At 40.8% G+C, this 23,279-nt stretch overlaps 1 protein-coding gene across 13 annotated transcripts in view; it reads right to left on the bottom strand.

The window, feature by feature from the left end:
• The window catches only part of RAD51B (RAD51 paralog B), a 619,726-nt gene that overhangs the window by 124,377 nt on the left and 472,070 nt on the right, over positions 1-23,279 (bottom strand). For all 13 annotated transcript variants that reach the window (XM_074327303.2, XM_088797377.1, XM_074327309.2 and 10 more), the window contains one exon: positions 807-885. In XM_074327303.2, the coding sequence (XP_074183404.2) occupies positions 807-885 (79 nt within the window). The remainder of the gene's footprint in view (positions 1-806; positions 886-23,279) is intronic.

Here is a 23,279-nt window from a genome sequence, read left to right as displayed (position 1 = left end):
GGAACAGACATGTATCCTGAGCATATTTCTGTGGGGACCCTTCTTTATCTACAAAGCAGTTTTGGCCATCTGACCCTGGGGGCTAAGTTCAATGGTGTTTGAATGGATCTCTTCACGTTCATTGTTTTCTGAAATTGGACACCGTTTCTACCCATCAGAGGATCCAGCATCTGGGAATGAACCACCACTGACTATAGATCGGTGAGTTCCAGGTGTGGCTTTACCATGGGGGCTCAACCATGAGCCAGGACCCAGCTCCTCCCAGCCCCAGGCCCACGTCATAAGGTGCAGGGCAGTGAGGCCACGTCCCCAGCTGGGACTGGAGCACAGGGAAGGAAATGGAGTAACCAGAAGGAGGCTGAGGAAGTGGTGCTCGTGGAGCCACATGAAGTGCCCCACAGGCTGCCAGCCCAGAAGGTTCTTCAGCCTGCTAAACGAGAGGCCTCTGAGGTAGCGCTGGGTCCCCCACCCTGGCTTCAGAGCCTGAACCACCTGCTTCCTCACACCACAGGGTCTGTGAAGAGGAGTGCGGTGGTGGCAGTTCCTCCCTTGCTCGGTTTGACCCTCATTCTTTGGTTGTCTCACCGTGTTAGGAAATTCTATAGTTCTCTCTCAGCCCCACCACCACCTTCTTGCCACAACTGCCAATGTCTTTTACGTCATCAGGATAAATATCACTGGCTAATTCCTTTGGGCCTTTGTTGTCTCCTGAGGTAGCTTTGATCAGGAGCATCGCGATAATTAGCAGCCAATGAGCAGCACTGAGCAAAATCAGCTTAAAAAATGGCTTAGTCCAAGGATCTTACCTTGAAGAACCAGGCCTTCCTTCTTGATGGTGTAGACAAATGAGGTGAAGGGAGCCAGAGGGGACTTGGCCACGAGAATCTGCACGGAAAGCACATTTTCCCAGAGTTAGGCAAAGGACATACCAGCGATGCACCTTCCTTCAGTCCCCTTTCCACTCTGAGACCAACTAGTGACATATGACTACAAGTCATAAGGTTTATTTAAAAACACACAAAAAAAACTATTTTGGAACCAAAGGAGTGTTGTTCCATCAGTTAACTGATGGCCTTGGAAAGATGTACATTTATTCCAACTATGCTGCCACTGAATGTCATATTCTTGAATCAGTTCTTTTCGAAATAAATTTCATTATTTTATGTCATGTGCTTAAACAATTACCTTTTTATCCAAAGATAAACCTAGCCTGATTCTCTAATTTTATTCATAACCTTAGCTATTAAAAAAAAAAAAAAAAAAATCAAAACTCCCTTAAAAGATAAAGATTTACTCTCATTGTGAATATTCAAAATAACTTGCTAAAGGAAGGCTATGGTAAGTGGCTGCGGTGGCCCCAACTCTTCACCAAGTCTGTATTTGTACCCTTTGCCACGTTACTACATTTCCTCTTAGTTAAGGTAAGAAGTATTTCTTATGGCCTTGACTGTGGGTTTGGACACAGGACTTGCTTTGGCTAATAGGATGTACAAGATCTCAGCCTCGGATGCAAGAAGCTTCGCATATTTCCACTTATTCTTTCATGTTTCTGCTCCTGTCAGAAAAAAAAAAATATCCAAGCTAATCTGCCATCTCAGAAGGAAGAGGACAGCCACCTAGAGCAGAGCTGGCCAGCCAGGCCTCTTCCAAATAGTGACCCACGGGAGAGCCAAATACACGTTAGTTACATGCTTATTACTATACCCTCTGAGAAGCTGGTGTTACCAGGCAGCATTACTGCAGCAAGCACTGACTGGTGTACCAGCCAACACAACACATGAAAAATATGTTGAGCAACGGCATTCTCCTAAGAAGATACCTACCTTAAAGGGAGTGGTCATTTGGTCATTATCACTAACCCATTATCACCCCTCATCTGGTTCTACGGAACCTCTAAAAACTGGTGGATTTTTTTATTACAACATTTCTCCTAAAGGAAGATGGATATCATCTTCCTGTTTTACAAATTAACATCATCAGAAACAGTGGCAGGTTGGCACTGAGCCACTTAGGTAATCGGGGAGGCAAGGAAGAAGAAAGAAATGATTTCAACTAACAAAAGGCTTACATGTAATAGCTCAATCTATCTCAATTTAACAAACATTCACTGACGGTCAACTATGAGAAATGGTGGAATAATGTGGTGAAAAGATCACAGGTTTTAGTCCTGTGTTGGAGTCTAGGCTCTTCCACGAATCAGCTAGGTGCCTATGGCAAGGCTTGCAATTTTCCCCAGGTAGCCATACCCTTCTTCCTTTTGGTAAATATGTTTCAACATTTCTCTGCCCATTTTGCAACTAGGTGTGGCCATATGACCAAGCTTTGACTAACAGAATGTGCATGTAAGTGGCAGGTAGAACTTCTGGATTATATTTTCGTAAGAAAACTGTGCTCTTCACTTTCCCTTTCCCTGTCCCAAGGGCAGGAACCACAATCAACCAACCACTTGGATGTGGACATCCTAGGGGATGACAAAGCAACACAGGAGAAGGACGATGGGTGACCTCATAAAGCATCAATGCCTCCCACCTGGTGTCACCTGTCTGCTTCTGGACAGAGCCACTTGTCTGAACCACTGTATATCTTCTGATATCATTGTTACTATGGTGTAGCATGAATTCTAACCAATACTGTGGTTCTGGACAAACCTAACTTCTTTGAGTCTCAGTTTCCTCACATGTAAAATGGGGACAACACGACCCACCTAAATGGGATTATTGTGAGGATTAAATTCAGTATATAAAATGCTTGATACTACATCAAACTAACAAGAATATTTCCAACCAAGTCATCACATATGCTTCCCAAATACCCCTTAACTTTCACTCATCAAGAAACAATATGCTTTTATGAGAAGGATTCAACTCAAGTTGAAGCTCAATATTTTTACAACTGCTCTAAAGTTATCTAGATAAACTTGCTCATTGTCCTCAGAACCAATGAATAGATGGTGGGCACTGACATCTTCCTGTCAAAAATATCTCACGTGAAAATTAAGCTGGAAGCTTCCTGACAGAGATAGTTTATGGATGTCCCTTGGTAGGGGAATGGCATGGCAGAAGAAAGGACAGTGCTTCTTAAACTTTAAGGTGGTATGAACCACCTGTGGGTCCTGTTGACCTGCTGATTCTGATTGAGTACATTCTGAGTGGGGCCTGAGAGTCTGCATTTCTAATAAGGTCCCAGGAGATGCTGATTCTGTGGTCCATAGACCACATTTTGAGTAGCCAGTTTCCAGGAAATTAGCATGACTAAAGAGTCTGAGATGGACAAACAAGAGATGACAAAGGTCTAACCCATAGCTATGTTAGACAGAATGGGGGAAAAGGAAATGGATAAAAGAAATATAAATCCTTTAGATCAAAGAGCAATAGAAATAAACTAAACATATTTAAAACTTCAGATCTTTATTGTCTGCATGAAGCATTTGGACATGAAACCAAAAGGGTATAAATAAATAATAATCAATAAAATATCGTACTATATTTTTGAAAATTATATTACCATTTTTATTCTATAGACTGCAGAATCTAAGATTCAAGGGGGAAAAAGGATGTGATATTCCAATGCAAAATAACAATGGCATCTGAGCCTAAGCCTTCCAGCTCAGTGGTGCTACCTCCATTATCTGACTGCTTACTTTCCCAGGGAGCACACACCTACTCCTGTGAGCAAGTCCAGGGCCCCAGCCAGGAAGACCTCACTTGGAGGAACCTCACACGTGGAAGAACCTCCTTTCCAGGTGCAGTCAAGGCGTTTGGACAGGCTCTTGGTTAATGCCCTGCCCCTCTCAAGCAGGGCTTAAAATGGGTCATCAAAAGGATGATTTGTGTGCAGTTAGGAAGAGGAAGTGATCCATTATGTCAGATGAATCCCACTTCCTCTTTTTTGGAAAGAACTTCCAGATTGATAGAGCAAAGGGCTATCACCAACACAAAATATCTGATTTTTAGCAAAGAAAACGGTAACAAACGTTCAAGAGCCCTCTGGATAAAGTAAAGACAAGTTAGGCTAGATGCTAATCATATTAAGTGGACTAGTAAGTGACCAAAGGATCGATAGCAATCTGGTGAGGGGCAACAACCTCAAGTAGAAACATACTTTATTTTAGCCTTGGTCCGGTCACATTCAACATTTTTCCTGACCTGGATAAGGACGCTGATATGTTCAACCACATCCATACAACAAATATGGGGTCTAGCAGAGAATAGAACTAAAAAAATTGCTACCCTAACAGAGTTTATATTCTAAAGGAGGCAAAAAGACAATAAACAGAACAAATAAGTAAAATATATGTATGTTAGATGATTACATGTGCTGTGGGAAAAAAAGGCAGAGAAAAAGTATAGGAAGTGCATTGGATCAGAGAAGGGGGTCAATTTTAAATAGATTACTAAGAGGAGACCTCACGGAAAACGTGACATTTGGACTTACGGGTCACGTAACTAAACCCATTTATGGTAACAGAAGACAAAAAAATATAGAGCAAGAGTTAATATTTTAGATTAGAGTCATAATATCAACTTGGTTGGAATGTTGCATCCTACAAATCTTTTAGGATGCAATTTTATTGAAATATAGTATATAAGGCTTTGTCTTTGAGAACAGAGGACCAACTATTGGTTATGGAATGGGGGAGACGGGATTTTAGCATTCAGAGAATGGGTCAAGAGTGTTAGCTAACTACAGTTCCATATGAATTGGTTATGAGATGTGGGTCACAAAAATCTAGCGTAGTCTCAGGTTATACTGACGGAGATGGTATCTGAAACCAGGAAGTGATGGCTGTGCTCTGCTCCTCATTCAGCAAATCGTGGAGGGTACAAGGTGTTTGGATTGGAGCCCAAATTCCAAAAGGGAAACTGACAAACGAATGGGAGAACAACTGGAGGCACATCAAGGTGGTTAGATACCGAAGCAACCCTTGACCACAGACACTTCCTTGCAAACATGTGGTGAAGGTGCACATTGCTTTTAATATGAGTTTTCTGATATGGAGATTCTGTGATGTTACACAGTAGAGAGGGGAAGTATAAATTTGCTTTGTAGCCCAACAGATTTCGAAAAAGTGATGCCTGCCATGTATGTCTTTGTGAATATAAACAGACTCTTCCCTGTTTTAGACTTGAATCAATATCCCATGCCCTGTGCATTTCTGCCTTTCAAACTATAAACTATCCTCTTCCAAAGCCAGCAACCCTTCCTGGCAGATAATTGGGGCTGGACTGTTTCAGATGTTCAGTCATGCCATAAGTTTGGGGTGTTCTAATCATTATCTGACTTGGGCTGTTGTCAAGAGTTGTTCGATCTTCTTCAATGCATAATGCCCTGCAGGGAGGGCCTGACTGCTTAATAAAAATCTCCAGGGCCCTGTGAAAAAATTTTATCACACTCAACCCTGTGTGCAATATGTGCAATTGGCTTTGGAATGCTCTGAGGATTCACGGAAATATGCAGTCAGGCAAGAATGAGTGCAGACATATGTGACTCAGAAAGCCTAGAGCGCCCCACGTCAGGTGTGTGCTATTGTGAGCTGTTAATTGCACCTCCTGCAAATGGCCAGATTGCTTTTTCTTGACTGTTTCCTTCAGATCAGGCCAGTTAGACTCTAAATACACTCTCATGAATATACTTTCTCCTCTCTTCACCTATTATTGCAAAAAATGTGGTCATTGATATTTTTAAAGTTTGTGTTTACTGTGTACTAGAGGCTGGGTCCCAAATCCCACTACTATCTGGAAGTAATTTCTGTTATTTGTACCACCCACCAATACATCCATTTGCTTTATTCAATCCACAGATATTTCCTGGGCTCTTTCCTTTGTGTTGGGCACTGTTCTAGGTGCATGGGATAGAGCAGGCGGCAAGCCAGATGAGCTCCTTGCTCTCACAGATAATACAGGGAAGTCTTTAGGCCTTGAGCTTTTTTCACTTTAACATTCTCCTATAAGCACCTCATTCTTGGGCACTCATTCATCCATTCATTCATTCATTCATTCAATCCATCCATCCACAAACATTTATTGATTACCTATTAAGGGCCAGGCAGATTCAATATTCACTGTGTGAATTTGCACTTTTTCAAAAATTGCCACCTGTGTCTACCTCAGTTTATTTCTGAGATGTACGTTCTGAATTCTTGATGGGATTGCAAAGATCAGGAGCTTTTCTTTGATTCCCCCACCCTCCTTCCCTTCTATAGGGCCCAGTCCAGTGCTTTGCATGCTATAAGCTCCTAAAATAACTGATGGGCATTTTGCTCACTGTTCTTCACTTCATCCCTATGCTGTATGTGTAAAGGTGTCTCCCGATTTACAAGTGAAAACACAGAGGCCTAGGTGCTCTAAATCAGACACAGAAGGATTTAGTTGGCCTTTGGAGCTCACTGGCCTCCCCTCTCAGACTATCTTTTCCTTTCATGCCCCTCCCCTCAGGCAGCTATTTTGCTCCGAGCAAATAAGTTGTCAGCTGATTCTCTTGAGCTCTACAGTGACAGCTGATATAAACCTTCCAGTGTTACCTTTTCAGGTGTGTTTGCATTTTACTATAAGACTGTCAAAGGAGAGTAATGGACCTGAAGTGGTGGAAAGTCCTCTATGATCGGGTGGGTGGGGGAGCCTTCCAGGGTTCCCACAGTGATGAAGATGATGAAAACAATAACAGCCAACAGAGATTCTTCCTCACAAGAGCCTTTGAGGTAAGTAGCTTATAAGTGGTGAAGCCAGGATTTCAACCCACGCCACCTGGTTCTATATTCCATACTTTTAATCACCATGATGCATGCCCAAACATGTCATGCACAGATCAATCCACTTCCCTGAGATAATACAGCAAATGAGGCAGAATACATAACAGCAAATAAGGGCACATTGTTTTTTCTCCCTGCAGCATGGATATTGCAAGACAGAGAAGGGAACTGGACAAGGCCTCCATGCAGGGTTGCCTCAGCTGCTCACAAGTTTCTACTGGCAGTTTTCCTTCTGCCCTTCGTTTCTGAATGTCCAAATCCTACCTATTCTTTGAGCACCTTGTCGTGCGGGGCGTCCGGCGGGGTCTCTGCTCCCGCTCCCCACATAAGAACGCAGGATATGGTGAGGCCAAAAAGGAACACCCACGGAGCCATAGGTAGGGGAGTCATACCACTATATTCTCTCTGGCGGCACTATACTCTCACTGGAGGCTGGATCCACACTGTCCGCAAACTGCCATCCACGCTTGCCAGGCCAGCCGCCATCTTCTTGCTAGCCCCCATGCTTTCTCTCTCTCTCTTCTAGCGTAGCCACAGCAGTTATATTGTGGCCAATGGCTCACTGGTTACAGCTGACGGCCAACTAGCCACAGCTGATGGCCATCCCATCACAGTTGATGGCCATTTACTACCTGAGCCAGCACCTGTCTATGTGAGGCCGAGAGCCTGGAAACTGCTTTCTGGGGCTCTGTCCCCACAACCTCATACAAATGCCACCTCTTCCAGAGAGCTTATGCTGATTTCTCCAGCCTGAGGTGATCAATCTTTCCCTAATCCCATCACCCTTTATCTGTACCTCTCCAATAGTACTTAGTGCTTTCTCCACTGTTTTACAGTTAATGTCACCTGAATTTACTACCATGTATTTGAAGACAGAGACCATTATCATCACTGCTGCTACTTCTGGTCCCACCAACTTCCAGTGTGGTTCTGTATACATAATAGAAGCTCAGTCATGACATGCAAAAATGAATGAGAGAATAAATGCACAAATCGGTGACCTTCAGAAGCTCTGACTCATACCTATTTTGAGGACTTATCTGGCACCTCCTCCCCAAAGCTGGGGGACTTAGAAGATGCCATAGAAAGGAGCGGGCTGCCCAATCCATCACTGCCAAGATTCTCAGCTTGGGCAAGCCCAAAGTCAAGTCTTCGGTTTCAGCTTGCTATAGCATCACATGTTTTTCCTGGCCTGATCCCTCTTCCAAGAGGCACAGCAAGTGGAAAAGGAGCCATAGAGCAGACAGTGCCGAGCACAGGAAGCTCAGGCCTCCTCCAGGATATTGACACCTTCTAGGGATAATGCCTGTGTCCTCCTTTTACAGCACAGGTGTCAGTCTCATCTGCAGCAGCGCAGCCCAGCCTTTCTCCTCCATGGGTGGCCACTGTGGAGCAGGCAGCAGAAAGATGTCAGGAACCTTGGGGACAGGCTATCCTGGAGGCTCCTTTTATAGCATTCTGGCAGGTTACACGAGTTCCTGCAATAGAGCTCGACCCTTAGGAAAAAGTGAGTTTTGCCTTGTGGCCCAGGAAAGCAGACATGAATAGGCAGCCATGTGCTGAGAGTAAGCTGGCACCAATTCTTCCACTTTCTCTTCTCTAATTCCTGTGCCAGGCAGGTTTCCTTTAACACCAGTAATGAATCCTTCCTCTCTTCTGTTTCCTTCCTCATCCCACCCACTACCTCAACTCTTATACTGGTAGTGGGGTGAAGGGCAGAGTAAAAAGAGCTGGCAGAGGGAAAGTGTAAGCAGAAGAATTACTTCCTGCAGGGGCAGGTGGTAGGCCCGGCTTTCTTTTTATCCCTGCTCTGTGCTACAGATGTAGAGCCTGAAGACAATGGAATATGTTCGGAGGGGAAAAAAAAAAAAAAACTGGGGTGAGAAGCAATTGAGGCAGATAGTTCAGAAATATGACTTTGCATCCGTCTATAATTTCGTATCTCGCTAATGTTTTTAACCCTGTCCCGGTTCCCCCTATGATCAGCAAGATTAGGCGGCTGTGGATGAATTGGATGGCAACGTCCTTGCTGAATGCATAATACTTTCATCTGCGTGCAAGGGTCCTGCTGGGAAGCAAAGGAGGAAACCCACTGACTCTGAAATGTCCTGCAACAGGGACCCTATTATCTCACTTCAACTGGATGCCTGGGCTAATAAAACCCATTGCTAAGCTAAACAAACCTTTCCTCTAGCTGTGCCAAGTGTCTGCGACAGAAATCCTTCATGCCAGGGATTTTCCTCCTTGTCCAAGACTTAGAAAAAGGTTGTTTTCTCAGCTGCTTTGAAGCCCAGGAAGAGAGCCAGGGAGGCAAACAAGCCAGTCAGTCTTGCATCAGATAATTCAACAGGCTTTTGATAACCTCAAGTCTTCTGTCCCTTCCCCAGGTTGAGCTGAAGTCTCCAAGCCAAGGGACAGAAGGGCCGGAAATACTCCAGACAGGAAGATCTCTGGGGCTGGAAGGAGGCCACAGGATCAGGGGTACTTGAAGTGTACCCAGTGATCCTCAAAGGAATTCCCTAGTCATTGTGTTAAGAAGAGCTGGAGGGAAAGGTGGCAGAGGTCCAGCTCCCAGGCCATATCTGGATCTCATACTGATTAAAATCTGCTTCATCACTTGGAAAATCACTCTCCATGGAACACTGAAGCCCCAGTATGAAAAGTGTTGCAAGATTATTTGAGGAGAGTAGAGAATGTGTTCAATGGCATCTAAACTGCCTTCACAAAATAGGAGAGTGAGATCTGTGGAAGTAATATAGTGCTGGAAATGACAGGGTGGAAAATGAACTGTATTTGAGCAGGTGTGAATTTATTCATTTATCTACATGTGGCCAACTTCACAACTTTTCCTACAGAAATTGGGGGCAGAAAGCAAGCTGATCTGAATCCCTAATTAAACATAATTCTATAATTCTATAATAAGTCTATAATTCTAGATCCTGGGAAGATTCTCCTAGAAAGTTCGGCCCTGTGGTTACAGGATCTCATTCCCAGAGAGTATCACTATGCTCTCTTATAACAGCTCTCTGGTGATTGTTTAAAACTACTTTCCTGTACTATAATATATCAGGTTCCCAAAGTACATAAACTAAAAGAGCTAGTTCCTTAAAGAAAACATTAATTTCTTCAGATCGATAGGCTATTAACTTAGTAAATTATGAGATAGTAATAGTTCTGAGTAAGAGTGGTGTTTTCAGTATACTTTTCCCCCAACATTTTATTACGAAAACTTTCAATCATATAGCAAAGTTGAAAGAATTTTATAGTGAGTACCCATAAATCTACCAAGTAGATTCTACCATTAACATTGTATTATGCTTGTTTTCATCGCTTACAAAATTATTTATCACCTATCACATCAACCCACCTTATTTTTTGTCATTGTTGCATTTCAAAGTAAATTGAAAATATCAGTGCACTTTCCTCTAAATAATTTAGCATCCATATAATTAACTATAAGCTTAATATCTGTTCATATATTTTTAAAATCATGTTGGCGTTTTTTGTTTTTTGTTTTTCTGTGAACTTTACATGTGGTTTGAAAGGGTTAGTGATTTTTCCCCAATTATACTAAAATCAGAGATAATTTAGAGACTACACATATATGAAAGTATGCAAATTTATGTAGTCAAAGAATATGGGTCATTAATTCTTTCTATATTAAATATCAGCTTTATTGAGGTATAATTTACATGCAATGAAATTCTTTTTTTAATACAGGCATCTAAGCTATAAATTTCTCTCCAAGCACAGCTTTTGCTATATCACATAAGTTTTGGTATGTTTTTTGCATTTCCTCAAAGTATTTTCTAATTTCCCTTGTGATTTATTCTTTGACCTATTGCTTATTTAGGAGTGAATGTGTGTTTATTTTGCACACACTTGGGAATTCCCCAAATTTTCTTGGTATTGGTTACTAATTTTATTCCATTGTGATCAGAGAATTTTGCATGGTTTCATCCTTTTAAATTTATTGAGGCTTGTTTTGTGGCTTAATATATGGCCTACCAGGAGAATGTTCCATGTACACTGGAGAAGAACAAGTATCTGCTATTGCTGGTGGAGTGTTCTACAGATGCCTGCTTAGTTTACAGTGTTGTTCAAGTCTTCTATTTCCTTACTGATCTTCTGCCTAGTTGTTCTATCCATTATTGAAAGTGGGTATAGAAGTCTCCAACTATTATTGTTAATAATTTCTCCCTTTGATTCTGTCAGTTTTTCTTCTCGTATTTTGGGGCTCAGTTGTTAGGTACATATACAGAGTGTGTCAAAAAAAAATGTATACACATTTTAAAAAAGGAAAAAACTATTAAAATTGTAATACTCGATATACACTAATAACAAAAGATAAATACAAGTCATGTTTGACATCTGCAACTATAAGAGGTGCTCAAAGTGGTTACCATCAGCGTCCAGAAACTTCTGATTATGGTGAACGACTGCTTGAGCAACGTTGACCAAAGTGTCCACTTGTATATATTTTTTTGGCACCCCTGGTATATTTATAATTGTTATGTTTTCCTGATGGATTTACCCTTGTATCATTAGAAAAATGCCCTTTTGTGTTTACAGTTAGAATTTTTGTCTTAAATTCTATTTTGTCTGATATTGGGTAAGTCACTCCAGCTCTCTTTGGATACTGTTTGCATGGTATGTATTTTTCCGTCCTTATACTTTCAACTGATTTGCGTCTTTGAGTCTTGTAGACAGCACGTAGTTGGATCATAATTTTTTTTTTTACACATTGTGCCAACCTTTGCCTTTTGATTAGAGCATTTAGTCCATTTATTTTTAATGTAATTATTAAGGTAGGCTACATGTCTGCCATTTTGCTATTTGTTATGCTGTGTATCTTATGATTTTTGTTTCTCTAGTTTTCCATTAATAACTTCTTTTTGTTGGATATTTTTCTAGTATACCATTTTAATTCTCTTGTTGTTTATTTTACTATACATTTTTGAGTTATTTTCTTATAGGTTGTCCTAAGGATTGCTATTAATCTTTTAACTCAAAACAATCTAGTTTGGATTGATACCATCTTAATTTCAATTGTTTACAAACACTTTGCTCCAATATAGCTCCATTCTCTTTCCTTCCTTTGTACTACTATTATTATCACACATTTATATGTCTATCAACACAATTGCATAATTACTGTTTTTTGTAGTTGTCTTTCAAATCAGATAGGAAGAAAAGAATTACAAAAAAACATGCATTCATACTGTCATTTAGATTTATCAGTGTATTTACCTTTACCAGTGCTCTTTATTTTTTCATGTGGATTCAAGTTATCCTTTAGTGTCTTTTAATTTCAGCCTGAAGGACTCCTTTTAGTATTTCTTGTAGGGTAGGTATACTAGTGACAAATTCTCAGATTTTGTATATCTGAGAATGTCTTAATTTATCCTTCATTTTTGAAGAATAGTTTTGCTGGACAAACAGTTCTTCTTTATAGTCTTTCTTTCAGCAATTTGAAAATAGGTTCACTTTACTATCCAAAAGTAGAACATTCCTATGAAAACTTTCAAGAGCTGAAATGGTGTACAGTGAAGAAACAATTGCCATTAATTTATATGGAAAAATTTTTGAGTATTCTCTGACCCCAAATTCAATGCACACATAATGTCTTTATTTCGTTCACCATGATCAAAAGACTTAATTATGTCCAGTTTCACGCTAAGCACAACACCCTTACAAAGCTCTCTTAGGCTTTTCTGTTACCTTACGACACATCTTGCAAACAGATGCACAAAATAAATTGAGATAACGCACAGATGTTCACAGATACAGTTCAAAGGTATAGAGGTTTGATATAGAGATGCCGAGTGTAGTTTCTAGGGAAGGAGCTTGATGGTACCACTCTCAATGCTTGGGGTGCACATGCCTCTATCATGGATTGATGCAGAACAAATGCTGACGCTATTTTCACTTTTCGCCTTTTTTCATAAAAGTGAAAATCTTCTTCATATTTCTTTCAGTTAGTGAAAACAGGTATTAATGTACTTCTTTTGAAAAAGTGAAGTGGTACAATGCAAACTTTTGAAAAGCAGGAGATACCTGTATGCCCTTGGTTTCCATGGTTTCTGATGAGAAGTCAGCCAGTTAATTTTACTGAGGATCCTTTGCACATGAAGTCATTTCGTGACTAATGATTGAACAGCTAATGATTAAACAGATTTCCCTAAATGAACCAGTAAGTCTCCCAGCCTTTGCTGAGGGTCTCTGTGTGTGTTGGGGCATTCTTTCAACACTCCAACAAGCAGTTAAAAACTCGGTCTCACCTTCACTTCCTGCTTACCCTGACCCTCACGGTCAACCAGAAGTGAGAGCTTAGGGTCTTCTCAGGTCTTTTCCTGGGCAGGAGCAAAGCCCTGAGCATGTGTATAGCCTTCTTGATTCCCTGGTATATGTAGGACCTTTACAAAGCCCCCTATGGAAAATTCATTCCCCAATTTTTCCTTTTACATTTTTTGTCAGCTTCTTGTTAGCTCTACCTGGTAAGCGGGCAGCCATGATAGTAAGAAATTGCTGGTGATTCTTTTTGACAAATGCCCTGTGGGTAGGACTGTTCACATAATCCAAGCTCTGAGTCAGGTCAAATAAAAAGAAACCCTGAGAATGCAGCTTTCAGTGAGCTGTCAGCCAGGTCAAATAGTGACAATTCTCTTGGATGGTGCTTATGGGAAGCCCCCTGTTCTGCCACCTCCAATGGCTGCTGGCTTACAAAGCTATTATAGTTGTAAGACAGTTGGCTTTCAAGGTCACTACAGAGCTAGAGAGGCAAGAATGGGATCATGGAAAGCTAAAATGCCACAAATCTTGTTGTTCCTACTGAGATTCACCTCCTTTTTTAAAAAATAAACATCCCTCAGATTGTTGCAAGACTTTAGTTAATTTTCAGAGTTCTGAAAAACTTGATTTTGACTATTTCTATCAATGTTCTGTTGCTTTTGTGGAAGTACAGAGTTTTTGAGTGCCTTACTCCACCACTCTGTACATCATCTCCAGCCAACTTTTTAAACATCCTGATTCAATATCCATCTTTGTTCTCTCTCCCTATTCAACCCTGCCACTTTCTTTTCCTGTTTTAAACATTTTCACAATTCTAGAAGATTGATTTTTTTTGTTTTCAATCAACTTAATGCTTACACATAATTTCAAATAGTAAATAATATCATTTTGTATTGTCTTTCTTTAACTAAATTTATGTCAGCTATCATATTTTTAATTTCCAGGAGCTCTTTATTGTCTTTTGATTACTTCTAATTCCACACGTCCTAGTCTTGTTTTCATATAATCTAACTCTCTGAGGATATTAATTATAGTTATTTCAAGTTTTTTTTCTAAATCTTGCATTATCTCTAATTCCTCATCGTTCTTCTTTTCTTTCTGTTTTGTTGTCTCTTTGATGTGAACAAAGTCTAAAGATCCTTGGTTATTCAGTCATATATAATTTATAAAATATATTTTATTCTAAAAATATGAGTATAATTCGGAGCACTGTGTATATGGACAACATTTTTAAACTGGTGGGATCCCCTGGAGAGTGATCAATGTCAATAAATAGATACTTGGATTGATAGTTACAGAAAAGAGTTCTCCAATCTCTTATGTCGTTGCTACATTCTAGAAGTAAGGCTGAGAAAGGGGCTTCAGAGTCACCATTTGGCATATGTAATCCCTTGTTTTAGCCAAATGCCTCCCCTTGTCCTCTGCTTTGTTTGAGTTCCAAGTCTGAAATTTCTCTAATGCATTTTCTTCAAAGATAAATTTTGGCCTTCATCCTGCGTTGGAGACTTGTCACCTAGCTGTCCAGAGTGAGAAAGGGGGTCCAACTACTTCATATATTTCATATACAGTTTTCAACTAATCTGTTGTTTTCATCTGCTCTACTTCTGTGCTATCTGGTGTTTCCAAGTCCTGAGGAAATCGCTCAAGTATTCTACCGTTACACTACATTTAAGGCAATTTGGTTTACAGTTTCCTCTGCTATAGCTTGTCAATCTTCTATCACTTCCTGCCTTCCAGTATTTTGTTCAAACCTGTTGATGTCTCAAAGAGAGTCCCAATATCTTTGCTCTTTTAGGCTAACATTTTTATATATATATATTTTTTTTTTTTAAACTGGAATAATTTCAAAAAGATCATAAGAAAGAACGGAGATAAACACAAGTGGTCAAAACCTCCACGTTAAAGAGGAGGCCTTCTTTGTGAACTTTAGATAGAACTTTTTCTATCTCCAATTAGTTAGTGATTTGGTGGCATTGACATAATGCCAGCTTTGAGGGTCAAACACATACATACACCCATACATGTAAGTACGATTTATACCAAATAACTCCTCTCAAGGGTGTGCAATATAATTTTTAACTATCATCAAATCATTCTTATGGGGGCTAAGAAAAGGTGGCTTGGGGCCAAGTATAATCATCCTTATTATAAAATGTAAGACATTTACATGTAGTCAATCATTGCTTCAAATCTTGGCGCTAAGATTTTGGATACTCTAACCTTTGTAAGTATCACTTTCCTAAAATGAGCACAATAATACCAACCCTATAGACTTTATTGCAGATTAATGAGATGAGTGACATTAATGAAAAATGTGGCACTCATAACAACCTAAGAAATATTGGTGTTTTTTTCCCACTCTAGTGGGAGAAGACATAAAAATGCAGGAAAATTAGTAACTTCCCCCATTCTGAAAGCTAGAGAGTTCAATAATCTAATTGCCTCTCCTTGTTGCCCATGTGAGACTATCTATGTGTAGAAGGCTAATGTACATTTTCACACGCAGGCTGTAGCACTGCACATTTAGGTTTCAAATGAGATTTCTAACCATTACTGAAATGTTAATGTTACCATTTGTTAATATTACTACTACTGGGTATTGCTAAAGGAAGAAATAAGAACTGATTCTATCACCAGTAAGTTCATGGCCATCGTTACTACATTTAAACTTTATTTTTAATGTTTTTTAAATCAAAAGTTAATGTACATACCATCGATTTTAATGTTCACATAAGTACTATGAACAAGTGAGTGCTGGTTTCATTGTCATCTGAATTTGGATATTTCAGGCTAGCGCCAAGGAAAGCTACCAAATACTGTCACAGGCAATTTCAAATGACAGAGATCCATTCCCTTTCTCTACCCTAAATCAGGAATATAAAAGGGAACAGAAAAACAAGCTGCACATGAGCTCTGTCCAGACGTCAATGCTAAGCTCTCTGAACATCCAGGAGGCAGGCCTGACTTCCCAATACCATGCACAGACCCACAGGAAGCAGAGATGGATCTTCTGGTCCAGGCCCATGAGGAAATATAGCCAAGGCGAGGCAGCCTTGGCCTGCAAGGGTCACAGAAGGAAAACTGTGGTCCTGCAATTATTATGGTAAAAAGATGCCAGGAACTCAGAGGGTGTGTCTGGAATTCTGAAGCACACATCCCTGTTACATCATGCGTGGGCCTGTGGGATTTTCTTTAGTCTCACAGGAATCGATTCGAGGAAGGCAACATGTTTCTATGTAAAGAGGCCGAACTCTGGGCTTGAGATATCCGAAAACAGCTGGCCAAGTGGGACTGGTTTGTGTAATGTACCACATCCCTGGCCCTGCTCTGAAGGGTGGAGAGACTATTTCTAGTGGGAAATCAACACACTCTTTCTTCAGAGCATGATCAAATTAATTCCCTGTGTAAGCCAGCATTCTTTATCATTTCCCTAAAGTTCTCCTCCAGTGGAAAAAAAAGGGCAAAGGACAAGAAGGAAACACAAGACAGGATTTCAGATGAGTTTAAGGGTGTAACAGAGAGACAACAGAGGACCCTTCCCATCCTTTCTTTTAGGAACTACACGAAATCTAGTTTGAACTAGTCTTTGCAACAAGCTCAGTAAGACGGAGGAGACCTAGAACTTCATACAATAACTTTCTTGGGTGTTACCAGGACATAACCAGGGACCTGTCAGTTTAGTCTTTTGTATTTTTAATATTGAATGTGACTATGTCTAAATCTTACACTGGATAGAAACACAGAGTAACTAATGTAACAAGTGTTGTTGAGAGTTAAGGTATCTTTAACCCACAGAAAGGGGCTCACAGACCAACATAATTCAAAACAATGGGATTCTGCAGGAGGACTTGAGAAAGAACTTGGTACGAAGAGCTTGACAGCAACCACATTAGATTTATAAGGAGTTTAGAAAGTGTCTATCTCTTTGGGAACCCACCAGATTTCCATTTGGGGCCTATATCAAACATGAGGACTGTTGGTGGACGTGGGATGATAACAATAGTGACAAGAGCTAACATTTATTATTTAAGCTCTTGCTCTGTGTCAGGCACTGTTCTAAGACATGTAACCCTCATACAACCTTAGGAGGTAAATACCATTATCCCCATTTAATTAATAAGGAAACTAAGGTACAGGTCAACCAAGCAAGTCTACTGGTTAATACAGGGGAACGTCTGGCTGCCCATGCCTAGCATTGTTTTTTATAGAAGCCTGAGAACAAGTGAGCCCACGACACAGCCACTTACGGGGTCTCATTTGAGGGGATGTGAGAAGGAGTTAAAATCTTTTCCCTCTCCCTGATTTGTTAAGGTCTGAAATTTTCTTTAGAATCATCTATTTGGGCTAAATCTGTGTCTTCAGGCAGTCTTTCTGGGTAACACACACGTACCACCAGGCAGAGCACATTCTCCAGAATGAGTCAGCAGATAATCTCGCCTGAAATGCAGGGCCCTGAAGCTGAAAACACAGACAAGTACTGACTGTCAAAGGGGTCAGAAAACTGTCCAATATATGAGGTCGGACAATTAAGCTCGTGAACTTGTTGCAACAATGTTGCTAAGGTTTTTTGATATCAGAGGGATAATTCATTATGAATTTGTACCAACTGGACAAACAGTTAACCAAGTTTACTATTTGGAAGTTCTGTAAAGGCTGCGTGAAAAAGTTAGACGACCTGAACTTTTCTCCAACTCACGTCTCTTGCATCACGACAATGCACCAGCTCAATGACACTGTCTGTGAGGGAGTTTAGCCAGTAAACAAATAACTGTACTGGAACACCCTCCCTACTCACCTGATCTGGCCCCCAGTGACTTCTTTCTTTACCTGAAGATAAAGGAAATATTGAAAGGAAGACATTTTGATGCCATTCAGGACATCAAGGGTAATACGATGACAGTTCTGATGGCCATTCCAGAAAGTGTTCCAAAATCGCTTTGAAGGGTGAACTAGGCGCTGGTGTCAGTGCATAGCTTCCTAAGGGGAGTACTTCAAAGGTGACCGTGGTGATATTCAGCAATGAGGTATGTAGCACTTTTTCTAGGATGAGTTTGCGAACTTAATTGTCAGACCTCTTAAGCTGTTCCATGGGCTGGGATGTCTGGACAGGGCCATTTGTGAGGGCCCAGCACAGCCTGGCACTGAGCCCCCACAGGAAGGAGATGGGGGGTGTTAAAGTCTTCCTACTCTGTCACCATGCTAAGGATTAACACTGCTTAGAATTTTTACCGTCTTTTTCAAGTATCATAAACCTACGAGCACTTTTTATTCTCAATGTTGACTTAACTGCACTATGGAAGTATTTACTTGCCAGTCCCTCCAAACAATTGGCTTTCTCTCTCTTTTCCCCTCCCCACACTATGAAAATAGCTTTACATTTTTTTCTGATTATATAAATAACACATTTTTACTATAAACAACTCAAGCAATCCAGAGAGTTAGGAGGACTAAAGCATACCAGCCCCTTCTCAGTGATGCTGGGCGAGGGAAATTCTTTACCTTAGGAACCACAGAGCAGAGTGTGGGGGTCTCAGCTCCCTTTTCTCCCCGAGAGCCTTTCACAGATGGGATAGGAGGCAAGTCCAGGAGATCTGGCCTTGAAAAGTCCTAAACTCTTTCTGGTCCCACGCCTTTCCAATGTCAGCTTCAATCTGTCACCCCTCTGCCCCTGTTCCTCCACCAGGCAGGGAACTGCATTCTGGAATGGTACACAGCAACCTTGGCTTGGACCAATTAGGAGGCACAACAATGTGAAAAGCTCCTTCTTTGTTCCCCCAGGGTACCCATCTTAAATAATAGCTCTCCATGTTTCCCCCCTCCTTCCCAAGTTGTTAATCACGTTTTAGAAGTAAACTAGAGCTCTGCCTAATTACTATGGGACAAAAGCTTTTATCACAAAGACAAGAGCGCACACATTGAAGAGTTTTCAGTGCTCTGGCAGAAGTCTTCTAATGGCAAGAAGACGAAGAATGAATTAGAAGTAACTTCTCTAATGACACCGCGGATTCCTGTATACACAGGCAGCAGAGTCATCCCTGCAGGAGCCAGCCAGTCCCTATAAGGACTGAGATACCAAAGAGGAAGAGCGGCAAGAAAAAAGAGAATAGAAGCTAAAACGGGAAAACAAAAGCCAGGTTCAGCAACACAAGAGCCAGGAGACCTTAGTCCTCTCCCACACAGCTGCAGAATCTCAGAAAAGAAGAGGTTACATGATGTGGGAATGTGACCTTGGGGACAGCAAAGGGGATGGGCCGAAAGGCATCTCATTGTTCTGAGCTTGGATTTAGTTGGTGAGCCAGAGCAGTTTCCTGAGCCATCTTTCCTTTTAAAATCAGGATCGAGAGGACCAATTAAAGCGGGCCCTATTGAAAGACATTACTAAACAACTATATTTAAAGATCCATTTAGTCCAGACCAGTAAAGACAACTTCTATGGCATATTTGTATGTTTATTATGCTCTTTGGCGTTTCTGGGTAGGGGAGGTAATGATGAAGCACAGCACGACTACAATATTAACGGACTAAGCCAGCTGTCTCTGAAGTGAAGCTATTGGTAGCTACTTTCCTAGCTTGGATCAAAGTTGTTTGTTTTTTAAAAAAATAATTAAAAATAGAAATACTTAAAGTCTTTCTGATCTGAGTTTAAGTAACATAATATTTCATTCATTCTAATATCATCATCTTGACTACAGTTCTGTACATCGATACCATGAAATACTACGCTGCTATGAAAAAAGATTAGTAACTACGTTTACATGGAATGATTATCATGATGTGTGGATGACTTCAAAAGCAGGTTACAGGACATTATACACAGTAAGCGCACACACTTTCATGTATCTAGGAGATTATACACGTCTGGAGGATTTCCCTCCTACTCTGTATTATTCTATATTGCTTTTTTTTTACCACAACAACTATGAATTCCTTTCATGTTTCCCATTTCAGAATAAGCAAAAACATCCTCTCCCTCATACAGATAGGGAAAGTCAAGTTAAAGAGTGAGTGCTGGGGTGGGTGGTGCTGGTGGTGATAGTGGCCGGTTAGCTCAGTTAGTTAGAGCGTGGTGCTAATAACACCAAGGTTGCTGGTTCGATCCCCACATGGGCCACTGTGAGCTGCGCCCTCCTTAAAAAAAAAAAAAAAAAAAAAAAGAAAGAAAGAAAGAAAAAAATATATATATGTATATATATAAAGTTGAGTACCCTTCCATACTCAGCCATCAATTTAGCCAGGATGTGCAATTCATTGTTGCCAGAAATGCAGGCATAGACTCTAGCTGAATGCCACAGAAAGCAGATCATGCCAGCATGAAAATACAGGACCTAAAAAGGGCAGGCACACTTGGCAATTATATAAAACCATATTTACAATAAGTGTAAGCAATGGTTACTTAGAACTGAATGACTTATTTCATGTTATACTAATTCAACAAACATTTACTGAGTACCTCCTATGTCCTAGGGACTGAGCTAGATATTAGGGAAAACACAGATGAATATGCTGAGATTCCTGCCCACAGAGGCTACATGGCCAGCTTTGAAGTAACCCAGAAAGCTCCCCAGAAGATGACACAAGCTGAAAATCACACAAGCTTCCCAGCTCTTTGCCTGAGGGCGCACAGCAACCCAATCTTTTATGGTGTAAATGCCTGTACTTCCAGCTTTCCCAGATTAATCTGATCAATCTGTAAAAGAGGTGTCCTTGTAGAATATATGGCTCACATAGCTATGTAACCTTAAAGTGAGTTTTCTCCCTGTCAGATAAGACCCCCTGCATATAAACCCAGAGTCCTCACCCTTGGACTACCACATTTTTAACTTCTTGAAACCATGAAAACCATTCTCGGCTCCCTAGTATCTGCTTGTCAAACTCTTCAGCTGGTCCTTTCTCAACTTGGGCCAACTCATGGCTCTCATCTCTCACACTCCTGAGCACTCTCAAACCTGACTGCTCATTAAATACGTCCGGCACGCCTTTACATGGACTGTTCTCTCTTCCCTGAACAAACTTCTTTCGAGCTCAGCTCAAAAGTCACCTCCTCTGGGAAGCTATCTTTCACCCCTTCTCTCTGCCTCGGGCAGGATCAGTTGTTCCCCCACACACATTAAGAAGCTCTGATTAAAGAACAGCTCCCAGGCTCTTACTCAGCTTGGTAGAGTTGTTAAAATACTGAAACACTGACATGCCATTTGGCAAATAGCTGCTGTTCCTAAGGCCCCACTGTTTCACCAGCCCCAAGACCCTCCTTCCAGAACACCCATCTTCCAGGGCCTGACACCTTCCTGCCTGGTCTCTTCCTGTGCAGGACCAGTTGTTAAATATTTTTACTATCCTCCTGCTCATCACACTACATTATGGTCAGTGGTTCTTAGGCTCGCCAATCCAGCTAGAGTTTGAAAATTATGTTTTATTTGTCTTTACTTTTTCCAGAGTCTAGTCCAGCACACAGTAGATGTTCAGTAAAGGCCAGGTTGCTAAATGGCCACAGATCCAAAATTATTACTAATTTCATCTCAGTTACTTATTTGATGCCACTTCTGAACTGGAAAGAATATTTTATAGCCCATCATTAATGATTAAGTGAGACTAAACCAGAAAAGGTTGTATTTTTGTCGTGGAAGAAATGACATCAAGGACTTTCATAAAGTTTAATATGTGGCAAAGAAGCCACAGCTGACTAAAACCCCAAAATGATTTTTTAATTGCCTTTAAGTCATTAGTTTTAACTTACTCTTTATCGGAACCTTTTCAAAGAGCCTTATAAACCAGAAAAGCTCTTTAATGTAAGTTTCATGTGTTTTTCTCTCTATATTAGTAAGGGTAAAAAATGAAAAGGCCAAAAGAAAACCAAAGAGAGAAAAAAACTAACTTAAAAAGGAAGAAGAGGAGAAGCAAAGGAATAGAATCATCTAGAAACCAAGAAGGTGAACCTGAATAATTAGAATTGGTCTCTACCTAGTGGGAGGATACAAACACCAATTTAATAATAAAGATTCTCAATATTAGACTTTTCCCAGTCTCCCATTTGTGCATAACTGTGAGTGTCTCTGGTGTGTATTATTCAGGACTCTTTCTGTTGAAGTCACAGACATGCAATTGAGACTAAACAAACAAATAAAAACGATTAGCTCACATAACTGGAATGTTCAGGGGTAACTGACCTCAGGCACAGTTGGATCCAGGTCATCAAATGATGAACTCAGAACTTCCCCTTCTCCGTTATGGAATATTCTCTCTCAAGCTTGGTTTTGTTTCCCTCTGGGTTGACACCAGTGTCACTCTCAAGTGCGTTCCTTCTGTACGGTGACAAAGAGGGCCACCAAGAGCTCCAGGCTTCCATCCACCAATTGAGCAACCTCGGTTGTTCCAGCAAAGTCCTGGGTTTACTCTAATCCGCTAAGCTTGGGTTAACTGACTACTGCAAACCAATCTCTCTCTATAGGAAAAGTATGAGATCCTTCCATGGGTCAGACTTCTGGCCAGTAGGTACAAGTGGCCCTACCTAGATAACAGTTTGGAAATTGAAGAGGGGTGTTTCCTTTTAAGAAGATCAGGGTGCAGGTATAAACGAAGGGGTAAGAGATCAAGGACCAGCAAAAACACCAGGCGTCTATCATGCTGCTCATGAAGCAAGACCATCTAGTGGGTCAAAGTCACTTTAGAGCTAGACCTGATTTTGACTCCTTTACCATTTACTAGTTGTTTTAACTTTAGAACATTTTTTTAACCCCTCTGAGCCTATTTCCCCATCTGTGAAATCAGTGTAATAATATCCACTTCACAGTGTTATTGTAAGAACCCATCTCACAGTATATTGTAAAGACAATGTTTGTATAGCTTTTATCATGTGCCTGTCACAGAAATGGCAGCTGTTAATGACATCAGCATTCTCTGGGAAAGCTATGAAAAGCACAAAGGCTCTTTCCCACAGAAATAGGTAAGGAAAAAGGTGCATAGTCACAACCTAGATGCAAACCATGGTGCACAGCCTCACTTTGCAGCCCCTCTGGGGTCCATTGGCTTGATCTTGGCACTTGATAAGAATCCCCACCTCCAACTCCTTAAACTCTGCTTAGCTCAACACGACATTTGTTTTCCTTTTCCTATGCTAGTTCAGTAGGACAGGGAATTCTACTTGTGTGCCAAATTGATCACTTTCGATATATCTATTCATGACTTTGGAAACGTCCTAATTCTAGGTTTCCCAACATAAGAATGATATAACTTGAAAATGGCC

The sequence above is a fragment of the Rhinolophus sinicus genome, chromosome 3 (genome assembly GCF_057876585.1).
Source record: "Rhinolophus sinicus isolate RSI-liver-muscle chromosome 3, RSI-T2T, whole genome shotgun sequence".
NCBI classification, from domain to species: Eukaryota; Metazoa; Chordata; class Mammalia; order Chiroptera; family Rhinolophidae; genus Rhinolophus; species Rhinolophus sinicus.
Note: the sequence above shows the minus strand (reverse complement) of the source record. Positions and strands in the feature narration are given on the sequence as shown.